This window comes from Carettochelys insculpta, chromosome 26, assembly GCF_033958435.1.
Source record: "Carettochelys insculpta isolate YL-2023 chromosome 26, ASM3395843v1, whole genome shotgun sequence".
NCBI lineage: Eukaryota > Metazoa > Chordata > Testudines > Carettochelyidae > Carettochelys > Carettochelys insculpta.
Window position 1 is genome coordinate 1,012,392 of NC_134162.1, and position 18,383 is coordinate 1,030,774.

The 18,383-nt window shown below is 60.6% G+C and overlaps 1 protein-coding gene across 4 annotated transcripts in view; it reads left to right on the forward strand.

Annotated features, from left to right (window-relative positions):
- The window catches only part of NAV1 (neuron navigator 1), a 275,511-nt gene that overhangs the window by 109,269 nt on the left and 147,859 nt on the right, over positions 1–18,383 (forward strand). For 3 of the 4 annotated variants that reach the window (XM_074977505.1, XM_074977506.1, XM_074977504.1), the window contains one exon: positions 1,870–2,610. The exons of the other annotated variant lie outside the window; for it this stretch is intronic. In XM_074977505.1, the coding sequence (XP_074833606.1) occupies positions 1,870–2,610 (741 nt within the window). The remainder of the gene's footprint in view (positions 1–1,869; positions 2,611–18,383) is intronic. 4 annotated transcript variants of the gene reach the window in all.

The window sequence follows — 18,383 nt, forward strand, 5'->3', positions numbered from 1 at the left end:
TGCAAAGATGGCGACAGGCAGGCACTATCCATGGCCCCGGTGGAGACGTGCCTGCCCCTTGCAGTGGGTACCAGGCGGGTCAGGCGGATTGAGTGTGCTCTGGATAGGGAGCCACAATGATAAAGGGGAGCAGTTACCATGGAGACAGGTGCTGTATGAAAACAGATGGAAATCCTGAGCATCTGGCCCCCTTGGAGCTGTCTGCAGAGCTCCGTCCTGCAGGGCGCTGCTTGGCATGGGGAAGCTGTCCCAGAACCCCAGCTCCCTGCAGATTGTGCTGGCGGGATGGCCGTGGGGTGTGCTGCGTTCAGTGCAGCACAGTGCTGAGGGCTGGACCCCTCGGCTTCTTCCCACTGACCCCCGGGGGGGCAGGGAGCAGAGTGATCTGCTCCTTGCAGCATCCAGCCTCGCTCTCCAGACACCCTGGGGGCCACCCTGCAGCAACTGGGCCTGGGCACCGCAAGGTCTCTGTGAGCCTCGGGCTTCTGGCTGGACACTCCTTCCAAACCTGGTATCTTTCCCCCGGGGGCTGGGACTCAGGCCAGCGCCTCTGCTGGGCCACAGCTGTGACCGAGCAAGCCAGAAATTGCAGGGGGTGGAGCGGCTGGATCACAGGGAGACTCCAAGCCACTGACATCCGCAAATGGGCCTGCCCCTTATCTTGGCTGGCCACAGCCCAGCCCCACAGTGAGTAAGGAGCAGGGCTGAGAGACAACTTCCTCCAGTAGGCAGCTCAACCTCACCCTCATGGCCTTTGCTCTCTGTTCCTGGGCTGGGCCTCTGCCTTCCCCTGAGCACCCACAGGTGGGGTCTGCTTCTCCTCAGCACCTATAAGATGACTTCGCTTTTCAGCACCCATGGGTGGCACCATTTCTCAACACCCACCGATTGCTTCTCGCCATTACCCATGGGTACTGATCATCTCAGCACCCACAGTGGCTCCGCTTCTGCTCAGCATGGCTGGGTGGCTTGGCTTGGCTTGGCTCTGCTCGGCTCCCCTCCCCTCAGTGCCCGCAGGCAGCTTACATCACAGAAGCACCCGGCTTCCGCTCAGGGGCTCCCCCCGTGCACCAAGTCCAGGTTTGCCTTCTACGGTCCTGAGCCAGGCCTAGGACAGGGCCTAGCTTTGTCTCTGGGCATCCCCCTGCATCACCCCTTGGGCACCCTAAGCCTTGCCCCCAGCCCTGCTCCACGAGCGCCCAAACCCAGCTCCAGCCCCGCGTGCCTGGACTGCCTCCCAAGGCGCTGGGAGCCCCGGGCTGCAGCCCGGAGCAGTGCCCTGGCACCAGGGCCCGAGGGCTCCATCCCACTCCCACCCGGGGCTTTGGGACTCACTGTCCTAGGCGCGGCCCTCGGCCCTGGGGCTGCTCCTGGAAGCGGGGAGACAGTCTCTGGCCCAAAGGGGTCTGGAAGGCGTTTCCCGCTGCCCCCTGGGGCTCTGGCAGCGCCCCACCCTCCGCGGCGGAGCTAACGCCTTGGGAGCGGGGTTCCGGGGGGCCAGGTTCCCGAGGGATCTGGGGCGGAGAGGCGCGGGGGGTGGACCGCCCCTGGGGCTGCCCGAGGGAGGCGGGAGGGGGCCGGGCCGCCCCTCGCCTCGTTAGGGGCCGGGCCGCGCCCAGCCCAGCCCAGCCGCCGTGCGCACGCCGGGCGCGCAGCCTCCCCTCCCCTCGCCCTGGAAGGCGGCGCTGCCCGCCCCCTCCCCGGCTGGCTGAGCGGCGGAGGGGAGGGCTGGGCCCTGCGCCGCGCGGGGGCTGGGTTAGTCTGCCGGCGGCGCGGAGCGGAGCGGCGCGGAGGGGCCGGGCCGGGCCGGGCCGGGCCGCCGCGCTCTGACCGCCTGTCTCTCTCTCTCTCTCCCCCGCCCCGCGGCAGCCGGCCCGGTCCATGGTTCCAGCGCAGGCGGGATGCTCGGCGCCAACCTCCCGAGCCTGGAGCTGGGCGGCGAGGGGCCGGAGGAGCTGAGGGGCTACCGGAAGGGCGCCGAGGGCAAGGCCGGCCCCATGCCCAAGCGGCCCAAGGCGGCGGCCGGGGCGCACGCCGGGGCCGAGCTGCGCGTCTTCCAGGCGGGCGGCGCGGAGAGCCGGCGCCCGCCCGCGCCCGGCCTGCGCAAGCAGAAGTCGCTCACCAACCTGGCCTTCCTCACCGACGCCGAGAAGAAGCTGCAGCTCTACGAGCCGCGCTGGAGCGACGACATGGCCAAGGCGGCGCCGGGGGGCGCGGGCCGCGGGGCGCTGCGAGCCAGGGACGCGCCGCTGCTCTCCAGGAGCCTCTCCAAGTCGGACCACTCCCTGGGCCCGGCGCGCCTCGCCCCCGGCCCGGCCAAGCCGCCGCTCGCCCCCGGCCCCGGCCCCGGCCCTGGCAAGCCCAGCCGCATCCCGCGCGGGCCCTACGCCGAGGTGAGGCCGCTGAGCAAGGCGCCCGAGGCGGGCGGCCCCGAGGACAGCAAGTCGGACGACGAGCTGCTCTCCAGCAAAGCCAAGGGCCTGGAGGGGCCGGCGGTGCCCGGCCCGGCGGGGAAGGGGCCGGAGGAGCGCGCCTACCTCAAGGTGGACCCGGAGCTGGTGGTGACGGTGCTGGGGGACCTGGAGCAGCTGCTCTTCAGCCAGATGCTGGGTGAGTCCGGGCCGGGCCCCACAAGGGGGCTCCTCGCCGGAGGCAGCTGCCGGGCCGGGCCCCCCTCCCCCTGCGCCCGCGGACCAAAGCGCCTCTGGCCGAGGGCGCCCCGGCGTGGCGGGGCCCTGCGTGGATGGGACGGGACTAAGGGGCCAGAGCAGAGCCGAGCCCCTCCCCCCAGCACATGTGGGGGGCAGCGGGGCTGTCAGGCAGCAGGCGGAGACCCCCCCGGCGGCGGGGGCGCATGTCCTGGGGGGCTTAGCTGCGGAGTGACCTGGGGCGCAGCGGTGTGCGCCTGGCGGGGGTCCCCCGTGTGTGCACAGACCTGCCCGTCCTGCTGTCACTGCCACGGGCAGGGCTGCGGGGAGATGCCATAGAGCTGCCATGGGACGCGCCCCCGGCTGGCAGGTTGTACCAAGCGTCCGAGCACAGGCAACTGCCAGGGACTCAGCTCTCCCATGTGCAGCTGTGGGTTCTCTCCCCTGGAAGGGCAGATCTCCTGGCAGGGTGGGACGGGCTTGCAGGGGGGGTGTCCAGCCTGCCCACTGGACCTGGGTGGGGTGATGCTCATGCTGTAGACACAGTGCAGCTCTGAAAGGCTGCGTGCCGTTGGCCACTGGCTCTGCGGCACGGTTGTGTGTTCTTGGGAGCATGTGCGCGGGCGTGTTTGTGGGGCGCAGCTTGGCTGGTGAGTAGCCGTGGCAGGTGGGCGCAGAGTGATCCGGGGGAGAAGTGGGGGGTGGCTGCAGGCCCGGGGTCTGCTCCACTCCCGAGCAGGAGAAGCAGGAGCTGCTGAGCCCAAAGAACTACTGGTGCTCCCAGGAAAGAGGCAGGGGCATCTGCTACCCGGACAGGCGAGGTCCGCCTGGCTCTGCCCAGCCCTGTGGCCATTGCCCTCCCCCAGGTGGGGGTGCTAGGGACGGGTCTGAAACAGCCGTGGCTGTGATCCCATGTGGATCGGCTGCAGGTTTAATCCGTGTCAGGAGTCCTGGGCTCTGCTTGTCACCCTGCCACACATGGGCACCGCCCCAGCGGGGTGAGCCGGGGGTGGAGCAGGGAGAATGAGCAAGAGCTGCTGATCTCCTCTGAGCTCAGAAGAGCCTGTTTCCATGCAACTCCTCGCTCTCTCTCTCTCACACACACGCACGCAGAGAGAGGGCTGAGAATTGGCTGGGGCCGGGTGTGGGAAGAGTGCTGCCAGATGGATATTTTGGAGAGCTTGGTCTGGGAGGGGCTGACTGGGTGGGTTAGGTACTGGGCATTGGCTGCTGGAGGTCTGCCCTGGCAGTGGGCGGTGGGGGATACAGAGATGCGCTGCTCAGCCCTTGTCTGTTACACTGCGGACGTGTATTTGTCTGGAGCACGCAAATTAGCACACCCTGCCATTTGATTGGCGGCCAGTGCCGGGGTGCAGTGGCTGAGGATGGAGGGGCATTGGCGGAGTCCTGGGTGGGTAGCTGGGTGCAGCACTGGGATGGCAGTGGGGTCTGCAGAGCCAGACGGGGGTGCTTTGGTCCAGCTGTGGAGAGGGGAGCCTAGGACTGGAATAGCTGGTGTTACAAGGTGCCTGGCACAGCTGGGGAGGCAGAGGACCGAGCGAGGAAGTTCTGTGCTTCGGGAGCAAGACAGATCTGCAAAGCTGTGCAGGGGAAAGTTGCACCACCTCTGGCTGCTCTTTTCCCAGCTCTAAGGAGCAGGCAGCCCCCGCTCTCTGCTTACGATAGTCACACGCGGTTCACAAAGGATGCCGTGTTCAAGGACAAGGCTCTGCATGAGCTGGGGACGGGGCGGGAGGCTCCATCACTGGCTTGGATTTCAAGACTAAACCCAGAATATCCTGTTTCCATGTGGCCCGAGAACCCCAGTCCAGGAGGGGAATGTAATCCCTAAAACCAGAAGCTTCGTCAGACATGTGGGCCTCGACCCAGATGAAAGGAAAAGACAACCAGGAAACCCAGGCCCCTTCCCCTGCCCAGGCAGCCCTCTGTCCCACTCAGCTGGGCTGCAGGTGCTCTGCCCACACCCAGATCCCAGTCACCTTGCAAAAGGCAGCAGTAGAGGCTGGCTCTGGAAGAAATATTATCAGCCCGTGTGTTTAGTTTCCTGGCCTATTTGCAGGAGTTGCCTGAACACATGCAAGGGGGAAGAGGGGTCTGGGCGTGGGACTGAGGCTCTTCTGGCTTTGGGCAGGGAGAGAAGGTCATGGGGATATCTACCAGAGACGCCCTGGAAAAAAGTCTAGGCTGGATCCGCAGCGGCTGTAACTCACTGATGTCAGTGCACTTCCACCACCGGGGGCTCTGCCCTTGTACTGTGTCTGCATGGATTCCCATCCAGCCACATGTATCCTTATTCAGACTGGACAGGGCCTCAGCACTGTCCCTGAAAGAAGCTGTGAAGGAACTAAACCTCCCAACCCAGGTGAAACATCAAGTGTCCCCATTGTGCAGAGGGGAAAACTGAGGCTGGGGTGGCTGCATTTCTTGTCCAAGGTCGCACAGTGAGGCAGCAACAGGAAGAGAGCCCTTGTTTGTTCCAGTCAGATCTCTCCCCAAAGAGATCTTCTGTCTCTTGTTTAAGTGTGGTGATCGCCCCCACTTCAGGCCCTCAGCCTCCCCTGTAAGATGTGGATCCTTCCAGGTGGTAGTGACAGCGTCACCCTGAAAAGATCCAACTTGGCTGGTCCTGCCAGCCCAGGAAGGGTCAGCAGCTCCTGTTGTTTTTTCCACCCTGGTTCCTCTATTGCTCAGCCCAGCACATGGCCTGACCGCGCAGGGAAGGAAGCGAAGCTGGGTGGGAGCCAGGGGTTTCCTTCAAAGCCAGATGTGTTTGGTCCTTAGCAAGCTGCCCCCAAACTGGTCCCCTTCCTGGTGTGCTAGGAGTGCAGCAAGGTCCGGGAGTGGTCAGGCCTGGCTCAGACTGGCTGCTTGACCCTGCGTAAAGCCGGCAGCACAAGCTGGAGGGGGATCATCTGGCAGGAGGTGACGGGGAAAGCAGCCATGACTTCCCTTTCCTCTTGAGAGGCAGCTGGGCCAGTGGCTGAGGCATCCGGCTGGACCCGAGCGCAGGCTTCTATTCATAGCTGCAAACAGCACCCGGCACGACCTTGGGAACGGACCAGCTCCTCTGGCTGCACCTGGGCTGTAAATCAGGGCTGATGCTACTCCCCTTTGAGAGCTACGAAATGCCAGTGCCTTCAGCTGGGTGAGGCCTTTCTCCGGCCTCCAGCACCAAGATGGGGGAGCACCTTGCTGCATTTCCCCGGCTGCGCTAGGGCTGTGCTGGCATCTCCATTCTACAGACACAGAGAGCATCAGCCTCTGAAGCTCACGGGGCCCCAGAAGCTGTGTGAACAGCCCTGCTCAGGCTCTGAAACCTGCTGCGAGGTGAGCCTCAGAGCCTGAGCAGGAGCATCCACGCGGCTGGTTTTGCTGCTGGAGCTGTGAACATCTGAGGCTTGCTGATGTTTAGGGGTTTGCAGCGAGAGCCTGTGGGTGGGGTTTTCAAGGGTGTTCAGGCACCGGCTGGTGCAGTTAGACGCCCAAGGAGATTTTGAAGCCAGTGGGAATTAGGCACAGATGCAAAATCCCAGGAGACACCTAAACCCCTTTGAAATCAGGCCTGTGTTTGCACTGCACACAAACCCTGGGCTCTGTCCCACATTTGAGCCCAGCCCCCTGCCAAGCAGTGTGACTCGGGACCCTGTTGTAGGACGCTGCTGGGGGTGTCTTGGAGCCGGAGCCCTCTCGGTTCGCAGCCAAGTCAGACGGTCGGCACCGGGTGATTGCGAGGCTCAGGCCCAGCCACTGCAAGCCCAGTTTGCAATGCAGTGCTGGGGCACCTTGAGCCCACAAGTCCAAATCCCTCAGCCCCAGGGGTGGTGTGCAGTGCAGAGGTCACAGGGTCACACAGGGACTGAACTGGGTCATTGGTGTTCTGGACCAGTGCCTTAACCTTCCTCTGTCTAAAGCAGCGGTTCCCAAGCTTTCCAGTCACATGGCACACGCCACTGAGACGAACGATTCCACAGCACAGCTGCCTTTTTCAGCTGCCCAATTGCGCAAGACGTCACATTTCCTATGGTCACAGTCTTACTCTAGAGCTTCGCAACAGGGGAGAGTTTACAACAAGCAAAACAAGGATCAAATGGGATGTAGCATGATTGAGTGCGGCTGGAGGCAGCCCCGGAGCAGGTCCCCTCCCCGCCAACCTGGTGGAGCCCGGATGCAGCATTTAAACCTTGTCCCAGCTCCAGCAGCCTGCCGCCCTCCTTCCCCCTGCAAGGGGAAATTGACAACTCCCCTGCCAGTTGGGCCACAGGCAGCCACTGGAACCCCTGCAGGCATGAGGTCACCAGTTTCTCGTCCCCGAGCTCTGCACAGAGCTCTGCAACAAGGGGAAATTGATGAAATTTCAGGGTACGCCTGGCCAGTTCTCACGGCGCACTGATTGGAAATCACTGGCCTCCATGGCGGATGTCCCCGGCCTTGCGCCTCTTTGGGGTCATGCACATGCACAGACAGGCATCGGCGGTGGGTGCGGGTGAGAGGAAGGGAAACCCTTGTGGGTTAGTTGTCAGGGTGTTTTCACCATTACTCAGAATGTGCCCAGCTTCTTCCCAGAGGCGGAAGGGAGAGGCCAGGCCAGGGAGCTCACGGCACTAAGACAGCAGGAGGGAGAGGCACTTGGTTCCCCACCTTGCTCTAACGTTGCTGCTCTGGGGAACATTGATTCTTTCCCCATAAGCCTGTGTTTCGGGGCAGCGTCTTGCTTCTCAGTGCAGCTGCGGAATGCCCAGGTTTGTCCTCCAGCATTTGGCCTTGCTCTGTCCCTGGGATCGGAGCGTCCTCTTCCTGGCTGAGCCCCACACCCATGCACGTGGTGGCAGTTGTGTGAGGGCGTCCTTATGTTGCCCCTGGAAGCACAGGGTCACTGCAGGCAATCTGGTACGGGGATGCAGATGAGACCCTGCTGCAGCCTCCGCCCATCCAGGAGGCACCGGAGGGTTCTTGGGTCTTCTGGGAGAGCCACTGCACAATTCGCACCTGCAGTTTTAGCCCCGGGCAGTGGGATGTGCTTGGGCAGCTGAGCACGTCCTGCCTGTCTGATGGGCTTCATCTTTCAATCCCCAGCCGTGAATAGATACAACAGAGCCGCTCTGGTTCTGTGCACCCCGGCGCACCAGGCTAGTGCAGAGGTGGTGGGTCCCAGCCGCATCTCAGGTCTGGGCCTGTTTCCCTTTGGGTAACTGAATCTGGGTCCCCTGGGACAGGAGCAGGCAGGAGGGAGGGAGGGAGAGCTCAGGGGTGTCTGGCTCTTGTGTGTCCACAGGGGCCTGTCTCAAGTAAGGGCCATACAACGTCTAGCCGGACTTGGCTAGTCCTGCTTTGTGGGCCTGATCCTGGGAGGTGCTGAGCACCCTCAGTTCCCTTAAAGTCATTAGGAGCTTGGGGACAGCAGGCCAGGGAGTCTCATTTCTCCCCACACGTGGGCAGGGGTGGGGGGAGACGCTCAGGGGCAGGGGGTGCTGTGCATGGGTCCACGTGGGTTCTCCAGATCCCAGCGCAGAGGGCGGGTGGGACTTGCTGCAGTGTGTGGAGGGCAGTGTGGGGCTGAGAGGGCTGGGATGGACTCCTTGGAAGGGCAGGAGTGCTACCGACTCCCTGGTACAGCTTATGGGGCGGGGCTAGACGCCGAGGTGGGTGCGTGGGGAGATAATGCCTTTGGGGAGGTGAGCTCTGCACAAAGGGATGGGCTGGGGTGGAGTGGGACAGGATGAGGCTGTGGGGCTGGGTAGGATGTGGGGCAGGGCAGGGTCACTCTGTGAGGCGGGGCTGGATGTGGGGCAGGGCAGTGTAACTGTGGGGCAGGGCTGGATGAGGGGCACGGCATTGCCTGTCGCTTATGCTCACGGTAATGGGCTCTGATCTCCAGCTGCCTGCGTCACCCCCTTGCCGGCAGTGACTCTGTTCCCTGATGCCAGTCAGACCCCCGGCCAGCAGTTGCTCTCTGGCCCTTCGTGGTGTGGTTTGAAGCCGGTGCTGTGCCGAGAGGCTGGGCCAGCTGCCAGCACCCAGGTGACTCAGGGGAGGGATGGCTCAGTGTTTGAGCGTTGGCCTGCTAAACCCAGGGTTGTGAGGCCATTTGGGGAGCGGGGCAAATAGGCGTCAGGGCGGAGAGCGACGGGGGGGGTGAGCGTTACAGCAGGATGTCACGGTTCTGGGCAGTGGCCCGCGTTGGTGCTGCGGTGAGTGTGGGGCCGCTCAGTGCTGCTTGGGGCGGGAGTTGTTCCCTGCCATCTGCGAGCAGGAGGGAGGGCTGCTCGCCCTGCTCCAAGGGCAGACAATGGCTGCAGTGTGTGGGGTTGGCCAGCCAGGGGTCCGTACGCCTGCCCCGTGATGTGCTAGGCTGTACCTTGGGCAGCGCTCTGATGCTTTGTCCTCACCTGCTGGAGTCCTGCAGCAAGAGACGCACCTGCCACCAGCACTTCTCCCTTTGTGGTGCTGGCTGGGTCTAGCCTGAGCATGGCTAGATTCCCAGCCTCAGGCAGTGGGCTCCAGCTCTCACCTGCCTTGGTAAAGGTTGGCCCTGGCGAGCCAAGATGCCCCACATCTCTCATCAGTGGAGCCCCTAAAGCCCTGCAGTGGTGGGAAGCGGGTGCAGAAGCAGCCCTCGCATGGCCCTGTCATCTGGTGCAGGAGCAGCGTCTCTGCTGAACACGAGGGTATTACTACAGCAGTGAGACTCCAACTGAGGTTCACAAGCTGCAAGTGGCTCTTGACCGGGTCTCCTGCAGCTCTTTGCAGCAGGCGATTTAAAGCACTGTGGGATTTAACTGTTAACCCGTCCAGCTGTTTCTCCTGTGCTGTTAACCCATTGTGGAACGCTGGCTCCGTGGTCCTGCTGTGAGAACGGTCTCAAATGACACAATGAATTCCTGCTGCTGTGGCTCTTTTGGGGGATGCTGCTCACTAAGCCGGCTGCTGGTATCTGCAGGTCACTGGGCTGAGGCTCGGAACGTCTCTGCAGTCCCAGGTGGGTGCACCAGGACGTGTCTGGTGCTCCAGCCAGCTGCTGCGTTACTGAGCATGGCTTTTCTGGGAGCTGCTGACCCTCCTCTGGAAGGGCATCCCGGCCACTAGACTGGTGCAGTGAACCAGCTGAGCTGGGTGCTCTGAAGCATCACAGAACTGGAAGGGACCCTGCGAGGTCATCGAGTCCAGCCCCCTGCACTTACAGTAGGACCGAGCACCACGCCTGGCAGATTTTTTTAAATCCATTTGCCCCCAGATCCCTAAATGGCCCCTCAAGGGCTGAGCTCACCACCCTGGGCTTAGGAGGCCCATGCACCAACCTAAGCCCATGCACCAACCACTGAGCCACCCCTTCCCACCTCCTGCCTCAGGAGCGACAAATTTGTTTTCATTTCAGATTGTTACAGGCTCTGCTCAGTCCATCGGAGCTGGGCCCTGGCCCTCGGTAGGCTCAGGATTCAGTCCCAGGAGGTACAGGTTACTCCTGTGTAAGAGGAGAATGTAAGTGCGGTCAGGCCCCGTGGCAGGCAGGAGAGCTGCGTCCTCTTTGCTGACTCACTGGATAGCCATGGACCAATCCCTTCCCATCGTTCAGTTTCCTACCTGTGACTTGCGGCCCCTGGTAGCTCTTTGCGAATTACTGACGAGCGGTGCAAGCGACAAGCCGAATCTCTTGTTTTATTTCCGCCTATTTCCAGTGGCAGAACAGCCACCAGAGTGCCTGGCCCGTGAATGGACACTGGCATTCAGGCATCTAAATCTCATTCCCGTAGCAGCCGTGCCGCAGGCAGTGACCTCTCCAGAGGTCAGACATCAGCTGGGTGATGTCCGTGGCCGGGCTCTCCACTGAAAGGGGCAATGGCCATAGGGCGTGGGGCAAACCCGGACGGGCAGGTCCCGTTGGATCGAAGCGGCCGGGGAGGCCAGGTTTGAAATGCACACAGGGCATGGAAGCAGGACTGGATGGAGAGCTGCCCTTCATCTCCAGCGTGGCATGGGCCAAGCCGTGGGATGTCTGCCAGAGCTGCAGGAGAACCTCTGGGGGCTGCTGGTTCCCCCCGCGTGTGAAGTGTGGGTTGGGTTGTGCTGCGCTTTGCTTTGGGATTTTTGGCTAGACTGAGGGCTGCCCCTGAAATTCACCAGGCAGGTGTTGACTCAGAGCAGCTTTCAGTCACGGCGAGCCAGCGCCGACTGCATGACAGCCTCTGCCTCCCACCACAGTCCTGAGCCACCCATTCCCTTGGGCCTGGTGATTTAGGAACCACCAGCCAATGTGGTCCCAGGGCTCTTTGCTCACTACTATCTGATGTCACGTCTCTGCTGCACGGGCCATATGCAGAAGGAAAGCGAGACCGTAACACCAGCCAGAACGTGGAATACTCAGTAACAGCCATGTGCTGCGCTTGCTGTGGGTGGGAGGGGCACCCAGCGAACAGCACCCGAGGGTTTGCACATCCTGCGCAAACCCAGCTCCATGGATCAGGAGCAGCCTGTACGGACCGGGAGAGGTCACTCGCCCCAGCAGCCACATGTGTTTTTCAGAAACTATTTCCAACAGCAAAATTATACCTTCCATGTCAGCTGGAGACAGAGGTTTTTCATCAAAGCTTGATGGGAGCTGGGATTGCTGACTCCGCTGGCAGCAGGCCCAGAGTGCCGGGGGATAGAGACCATGCGGGCAGCGTGGTGGGAGAACCCAGTTTGGAATGGCTTGAAGCTGCTTGTGTGGGTGTGGGTGTGGGTATACACACGAGTGCATCTGATATGTGTGCCTGAGTGCATGCTATAGTTGCAGGAGTGTGTGAATTCTGTGGCAGTGTGCGTGCCTAGGCTGTGTCAGTACATGATGATCTTGCAGGCAGGTATGCTCTCCGTGCATGCTCTGTGGGCACGTGCCATGAAGTGGGGGGTCCTCCAGCCCTGCCCCCCATCGGCAGTCAGAGGTGACTGTCACTCAGCAGGGGACCAGACGGGTGATCCGGCGACAGGCACACAGCGTAGAACAGACGTGTCAGCACAGACACCAGAAGCCATCAGCACAATCCATCTTGGGGAGGGGGCCCAAAGGGGTCCCTGAGCTGGGCCCTGGCCCCCTTCCTCCCTCTCCAGCCAGCCCAGCCTGCCCCACTCCACTGCCCAGTTCCAATTCACACCAGCCAGGCCCCCTCTGTCCTGTTTCCCAGGGAAGAAAGGTGTCCCCTGGCTGGCTAGGTCCCAAAGAGTAGCGGGGGTGTCAGCCCAGGAGTGGTGTGCTGTGTGTTGCGGGAGGAGAGATGGGATGGAGGCCTGCGTGGGTACGTACAGCGGTTGCCATGAGAAGCTCAGCCCTGCCTGGGAGGCTCCTCCGAGTGGTTTGAAGTCCCACCGGTAGCTGGCGTCCTACCTTTGGCAATCCTGCAGCTGGCTCTGAGCAGCGGCTGTTTAAATGGCAGCGGCAGGGCTGGGCAGGTGGGAGGGGCCAGGCGTGTGCCCTTGCTGCCTGGGTGTGGCTGGGAGCAAGACACAAGGTGCCTCAGGCTCCGGGTATCCCTGAGCCGTGGCCAAGGGCCCATGGGAGTCAGTGCTGGTGCTGCTGCCCCAGCTGGCTTCCACGGTGCTCTTCCCACGTTGCAGGAGCAGTGGGAGCAGGTCTGCGGGGCCGTGGGAGGCTGGCAGCCCACAGCGGCCTTAGCAGTGCTCTGGTTGGGGCTGTGCACCTCGGGGCTCTCCTGAGTCGCAGGTACATCCAACTGGTCCAGCACACCGCCTCTGGCTCACAGCGCAGGGACACGGACAGGGGAGTGACTGGGCAGGGTCGCTCAGCTGGTCCGAAGGGAACCCAGGAGTCCTGCTTGCCAGGCCTGGGCTTTGCCCACCCAGCCATGCTCCCCATTCTGGGCCATTCCCTTCCTAGCAGGGCTGGCTGGGAGCTGAAGAGGCAGCAGGCTGCCTGTCTGAGAGGTGCCAGGGCCCTGCAGAGGGAGCTGGGAGGGTGGGGGAGAAGGAGCCAAGCTGCCAGCAGTTTTCCGAAGGCGACAGGGCACAGTGGCCAGCTGAGGGGGCAGTTCCTGGCCGCCCCATCCCTTCCCAGCGCAACGCCCCCAGCCCGGGCTTGGCTGGTGCAGGGCGAGGCTGGCCGAGGTGGCTGCACCCCAAAGCAGCTCTGCTGCCCATCTCAGCTGCCGGCCAGCCATGAGGTCTTGCCTCCCGCCCCTCCCTCGGTTATCGCTGCTCAGTCCCCTTCAGCGTCGGCGGGGTGGCGATGCTGCTTTACGAGCCAATGACCCGGCCCCACCTGTGCAAGGAGGCTGAGTAGCTCTCCCACGTGGCACCAGGCTCGCGCAGCCACAGCGGGGTGCTCCTCGCACTGTGGCCCCAGAGCCACGGTGCTCATGAGGGAGGCCCGTTTCTGTCCTGCCACTGGTCAGAGCTGCTGTAAAGCTCCTGGATCTGGGACATGGGTTAGAAGAGCAGGGAAGGGTCCTGCTATCTGGTCACCCTCTGAACCCCAGGCTTCCTCTGTCCTGTAGGGCTCCTCCCTTGAAATACCCTGTGGGCTGGTACCCGCTGGCTAGTGCCCCTTTGGTTAGCACCTGAAGGGTGTGCTGGCGGGGGGGGTGGTGATTGCTGGTGCCACCTAGGAATGGCTGAGCCTGGTGGTTGGGAACGGTGCTTTGCTCTTGGAGTAAACTTTGAATGGGGTTGGGGGGAGGATTAAACTGAAAAATTTCTTCCAACAGTTTTGGTGAAAAGATGAAAACCCCAAACCCGACCATTCTGGGGACAAACACGTGTGTCTCTAGTAGTCTGGGTCTGGACAGATTTTGCTTTACTTCCATTGGCAGTTTTAACAAGGTTTCCTGGAACTCAGCGTTTCCACCCAAAATGTCCATTTTCATGAAAACCCATTTTGGTCCCAAAAACCATTTCTGAAAAGTTGGGCCCAGCCCCCCTCACCAGCGTGAGCGCTACCAGCAGAGCCGCCGCCCCACCTCCAGGCAGGGGAGGAAAACCAGTCGGAGGACAGCTCTGAATCTGGGCTCTCTTGCTCAGGAAATGAAAGCCTGGGGCTGGGTGGTTGAGACCTGAGCATTGCTCTGTGTTGCTGTTGCCCTGCCTGAGAGGGGGCCCCGTCAAGGTCCTGACCTCCCAGCCAGGCTACTCTTGGGTGATGCAAACCAAGAACTTTTGCAATGGGTGAGGCAACTCTGAGAAGCTGCATTATGCACCTCAGCTGCCTGTCCTCCATAAGTGAGGCATTGCCGGGCTTCCGGATGGGAGTGACCTCTGCCCCCATGCGCTGGAGATCCCTGGGCACTGTCCAGCTCTCACTGCGCGCTTGGCATTTTCCTTGGGGCAGCTGTCCCCCATGGTGGTTGGTGCCTGGAGCATTGTTCCCAACAGGAATCCCCTTCCCCAGCCTGGCCTAGGTTGGCTTCCAGCCCCCATTCCCTGCCCCGTCACGTCCAGCTGAGTTACCACCTCCTCGCTTTCCTACTCAGGTTCATGCTTCACAGTTCAGGGCTGTTACACACCTCTGTGCCTCCCCCATCCCCGTCTCATTAAACTCTCCAGGGAAGCACTCAGCCAGCACTTGTGCCTGCTTTACCTTGGGGCCTTCGTTCCAGGTCAGTGCAGAGCTGTAGATCCTCTAAGGTGCGTAACCTTTTAACGAGGCCAACCGCTGGTGACAAGTGCTGCCAGCTCTAGCTGCAAGCGGCCGGTGGAGCAGCTCCTGCAGCGCAGTGTAGCAAGGGACAAGAGCTGGTTCTTGCCCGAAGGGCTCGTGTTCACGTCCTGGTGCCTGCGTGCGATTGGTGAGCTCATGGCTGTGGTAGGCCAGCTGAAGCCTGCACTGCTGGCCACCTGCAGCAGCTGGAGCTGCCTTGGATACAGGCAGGAGGTGGTTTGGTCAGAGGGAGACCCTCCTTCAGCTGGCCCTGTGGAGCAGGGGGTCTGGGTTGGGTGCCCACAGTGCCGTGGGGGAGAGTAGTGACGGGCTGTGATGTGCAAAGAGACGGCGCGATGAAGCTGGCTGGGTGGCAGTTGAGGCTCTCTCCTGCCAGGCTGTGGCCCTGCCCCATCACAACCATGCGCCTCTCCAGCACAGGTTCACCCCAGCATGCCACTGCCAAAGCGGGGTGTGTTCTTCAGGGGCGGAGCCTGCCCTGAGCAAGGGCGGTCACTCCAGTCTGGCGTGAGCCAGCCCTTGGTTTTTCCAGCTGGGGTCTCAGGGTCACTGTCCCCAGCCATGGAAAATGAGGCCACTCTCCTGCACGACCGTTGCTCTGCGGCCCCTTGTCTGGGGGGCGAAGTGGCTCCCCTGGGGTGTGATTGCTGCCCAGGGCGGCGGTGGGTTCCACCTGCACCCAGCATAGAACTTGTGAGCAGCTGGAGGGCGGAGCAGGTGTGATGGGGGGAGCAGCGTGCTTGGGGGGGCAACTGGCGAGTGCTGAACCAACCACAGGGCAGCAAAGGGACAGGCAGGAGCTGCTGCAGTGCGGTGCTGGGGGAGCAGCGGTGGAAAGCAGCTCGGGCGGGAGCACAGCAGGAGGGACGCTGCAGTTTCCGACCTGTTCCTGCAAAGTGTGTGGCCCTTACTCGTGCCTTTGCTCCCTTTGCCCAGCGGGGGCACCAGTGTGGTTTTCTGTTGTTCTCGGGGGGCTGAGTGTGCACCTAGCAACTCTCCGTGCCTGGCGGGAACAGAGCTGGGGAGCCCTGAACAGCAGCAGCACAAGGACAGGCTGGGATGGCCCAGACCAGGGCGTGCCCATGGGGGGGGGACACACCTGCCACTGGCAATTGTACACCTGCATATTAAATTACACACCTGGTGTCCCAGCGGCCCACCACACACTTCAGTGTATCCCCTCGCACACAGGGACTTGCCTGCACCTTTGCAGAGATACAGACCAGTCCAGACACCGCACTGCTACAAGTATCAGAGGGGGGCCTGTTAGTCTGTCTCCGCAGAAACAATGAGAAGTCCTGTGGCACCTTATAGACTAACCGATATATTGGAGCAGAGCTTTTGTGGGCAAAGACCCGCTTCATCAGATAAATCACGCTCCAATAAATCTGTTAGTCTGTAAGATGCCACAGGACTTCTCGTTGTCACTGCTGGGAAGCTGCCCATGCACACAGACGCCTCCCAGGACAAGGTATCAACCACCCTGAGTCTCCCTTACGGCCCTGGTACGGGCAGTGAGAATCAGGCTTCCCACTTCCGTGCATTTCCACCTGTCCTCAGCCCTTCTGTGGCCATTCTCAGCGCTGCCCCGAGAGCTGAGATCGACGGGGGGTTGCGGTTTAGCAAATTCTCACTGGGAGTCGTGCGCTGGAGCTGGCTTCCAAGGGAGGTGGTGGAATCTTGGGGTCTATAAACGCTGGTTGGACAAACACCTGCCAGGGATGGTCTCGGGTCACTTGGTCCTGCCTCAGCGTGAGGGGACAGACGGGGTGACCATTCCTGTGATTATTTAATCCATCCGCTCAGCAAGGCAGGGAAGTAAAGGTTATTCCATTTCACTGAAGGGGAAACTGAGGCACAGGTTTTAGAGGCAGGAGCAGTGCCCAGGATTTCCTGGTCCATGTATAGCTCATTAAACCCGGCTTCTTCCTCACCAGGTGCAGGCTCTTCTTCCAGCTGCTGGGGATGAAGCTTGTGACCACTGGCCCGTTGGCCCTATTAGCCTGCAGGGCAGACGCCTGCTCTGCTCAGTGTGTTGGGAAGTGCTGCCCGCACCCGCAGAGGTCATCTGCCTCTGGGTCATTTTAAAATATCTCTGGCTTGCTGCAGCGGCCGAGGCTGGCCATCAGTCTTGGGCGCAGCAGGGAGATGCTGAGAGCAGCAGTTTGAATGCTGCTGCTTCAGTGCATGACCTAGAGCAGTGACACACGGTAACTGCACCATGATCCAGAGGCAGGGGTGGCTTTAATGCCACTTGTATAATTGATATTGTGTCCAGTGGTGTTTCTGTGCAATTACAAGGCAGGTGCCATTAGGAAGAAGGGAACCAGTTTCTATAAAATAAGGGCCAGCCTGACCTGACACCCAAGTCTAAAGGTTGGGAAAGGTTTTGAGAATTCCCCTCCCCATCCCTGTTTGGTTTTGCGGTAGCGTGGAGCCTGGTTCCATCTCGGACAAAAGGGCAATGCCAGGAATCCATAAGGAAGCTGGAACTATGGAGTGAACTGAGAGACACAATCAGCTATAGGAGCTCTTAGGCCCAAGAGGTTCAGTTAGGCAGCTCTTGTTTGAGTACTCCTCAGGCCTGAGCTCCCAGACCTCCTGATGTCTTGTTTCCACGTTGGATTAGAGGTGGTTTCTAGCAAGTGCTAATGTGATCCACGTTGTTCGGTCTGTGAAAATGTTGCCATGCTCACGAAAGGTTCCCTGATGTTCGTTGACCTAGAAGCGGTGGGGTCGATGCCCACATTCTCCACCAATTTTCTCACCTGCGGAAAATTCTCTGTGATTCTCACCCTCTAGGGGTGCACACCTGTAGCCAGTTCCTAGGGCTCAAGGGTATAACCCTGTTACTTTAAATACCCACCCTCTAGCCCACTGATGGCGGGTGCAAAGGGACAGTCGCCTCAGGGCCCAGCCTTTCAAAGGGGCTCGGAGCTCTGGACACCACTGCTGTCACAGTAGCAGGGAGGTGGCGGCGCTGTGCTCCATGCATGGCTCTGAGTGAGTGTGGGGCAGGGCCCAGGGTTGACTGCTCTAAGTCACACCCTCTTCTGCCCTTGGCCTTGCCCTGAGCCGGTCCCCTTCCCACCTTGCCCCGGTGCTGGTGGTAGCCGTGAGACCCACTGCCCCCACCCCTACCTAATTCCTAGGGCTCAGGGCTTAACGTCCTGCAGGTTTGCAGGACCTTTTACTGGTGAAAGAGCCTTACACAGTAACACTCTCTATGTATTAACAATCCCCCAGCAAGCAGAACACACAAGCAAAGCACACAGCACCATGCGCACCAATCCTGATCAAGGCAGGCAACCCGCCCCTGTTGGCCAGGCAAGATCAATCTCATCTGGATTCTAGTTGCTGCATGTCACGGCCATGCAGAGGACTCTTGGCAGTCCTGGCCTTAGCCTGCATCTTGAAGGTGAGTTCTTGGGCCAGGTCTTTCCTCTGTCTTATTCCTTCTGTTCCTTTTTTTCCTTCCTTCCTTTTCCTTCCTTTCGGCTGATCGCTTTCTTGGACTCTGGGTTATAGAAACAGAGAGGTAGCTGTGTAAGTCTGGATCCTAACAAAACAAACCAGCAGTCAGGTAGCATGTTAAGGAGTAACAAAATAATTTATTAGGGGATGAGCTTTCGTGGGGCAGAGCCACTTCTTCAGAGCTGGAGATGGAGTGAAACTTGAGTCCAGCTCAGCTGTCCCTTTACCAATTATTTTACTAACATTTTACTAAAACTTACTGCAGCAGAATTACCTGACCAATCAGACCCCAGCACCTTAGTTGATTTACACTGAGCAAAATTAATTACACATCAGATGGAAGCCATTAAAAACCAGACAGAGATCAAACAAGCGATAGACAAGTGAGGACCAGAATCACAGAATGAGGATTCCACAACCCCAGCTGTTGATAAAGAGTTTCTTGCCATATGAAATACTGTCAGAATAAGTTTTCTTTAACCGTCTTGAGATCTGTTCCTTTCTCTGGTGGCAGATGTTGAACTGCTGTTGTCTGGCAGCATCTGTAATCCAGAATGATTTTGGTTAGCTGGACAATCACTTATTGTGGGTGTGGC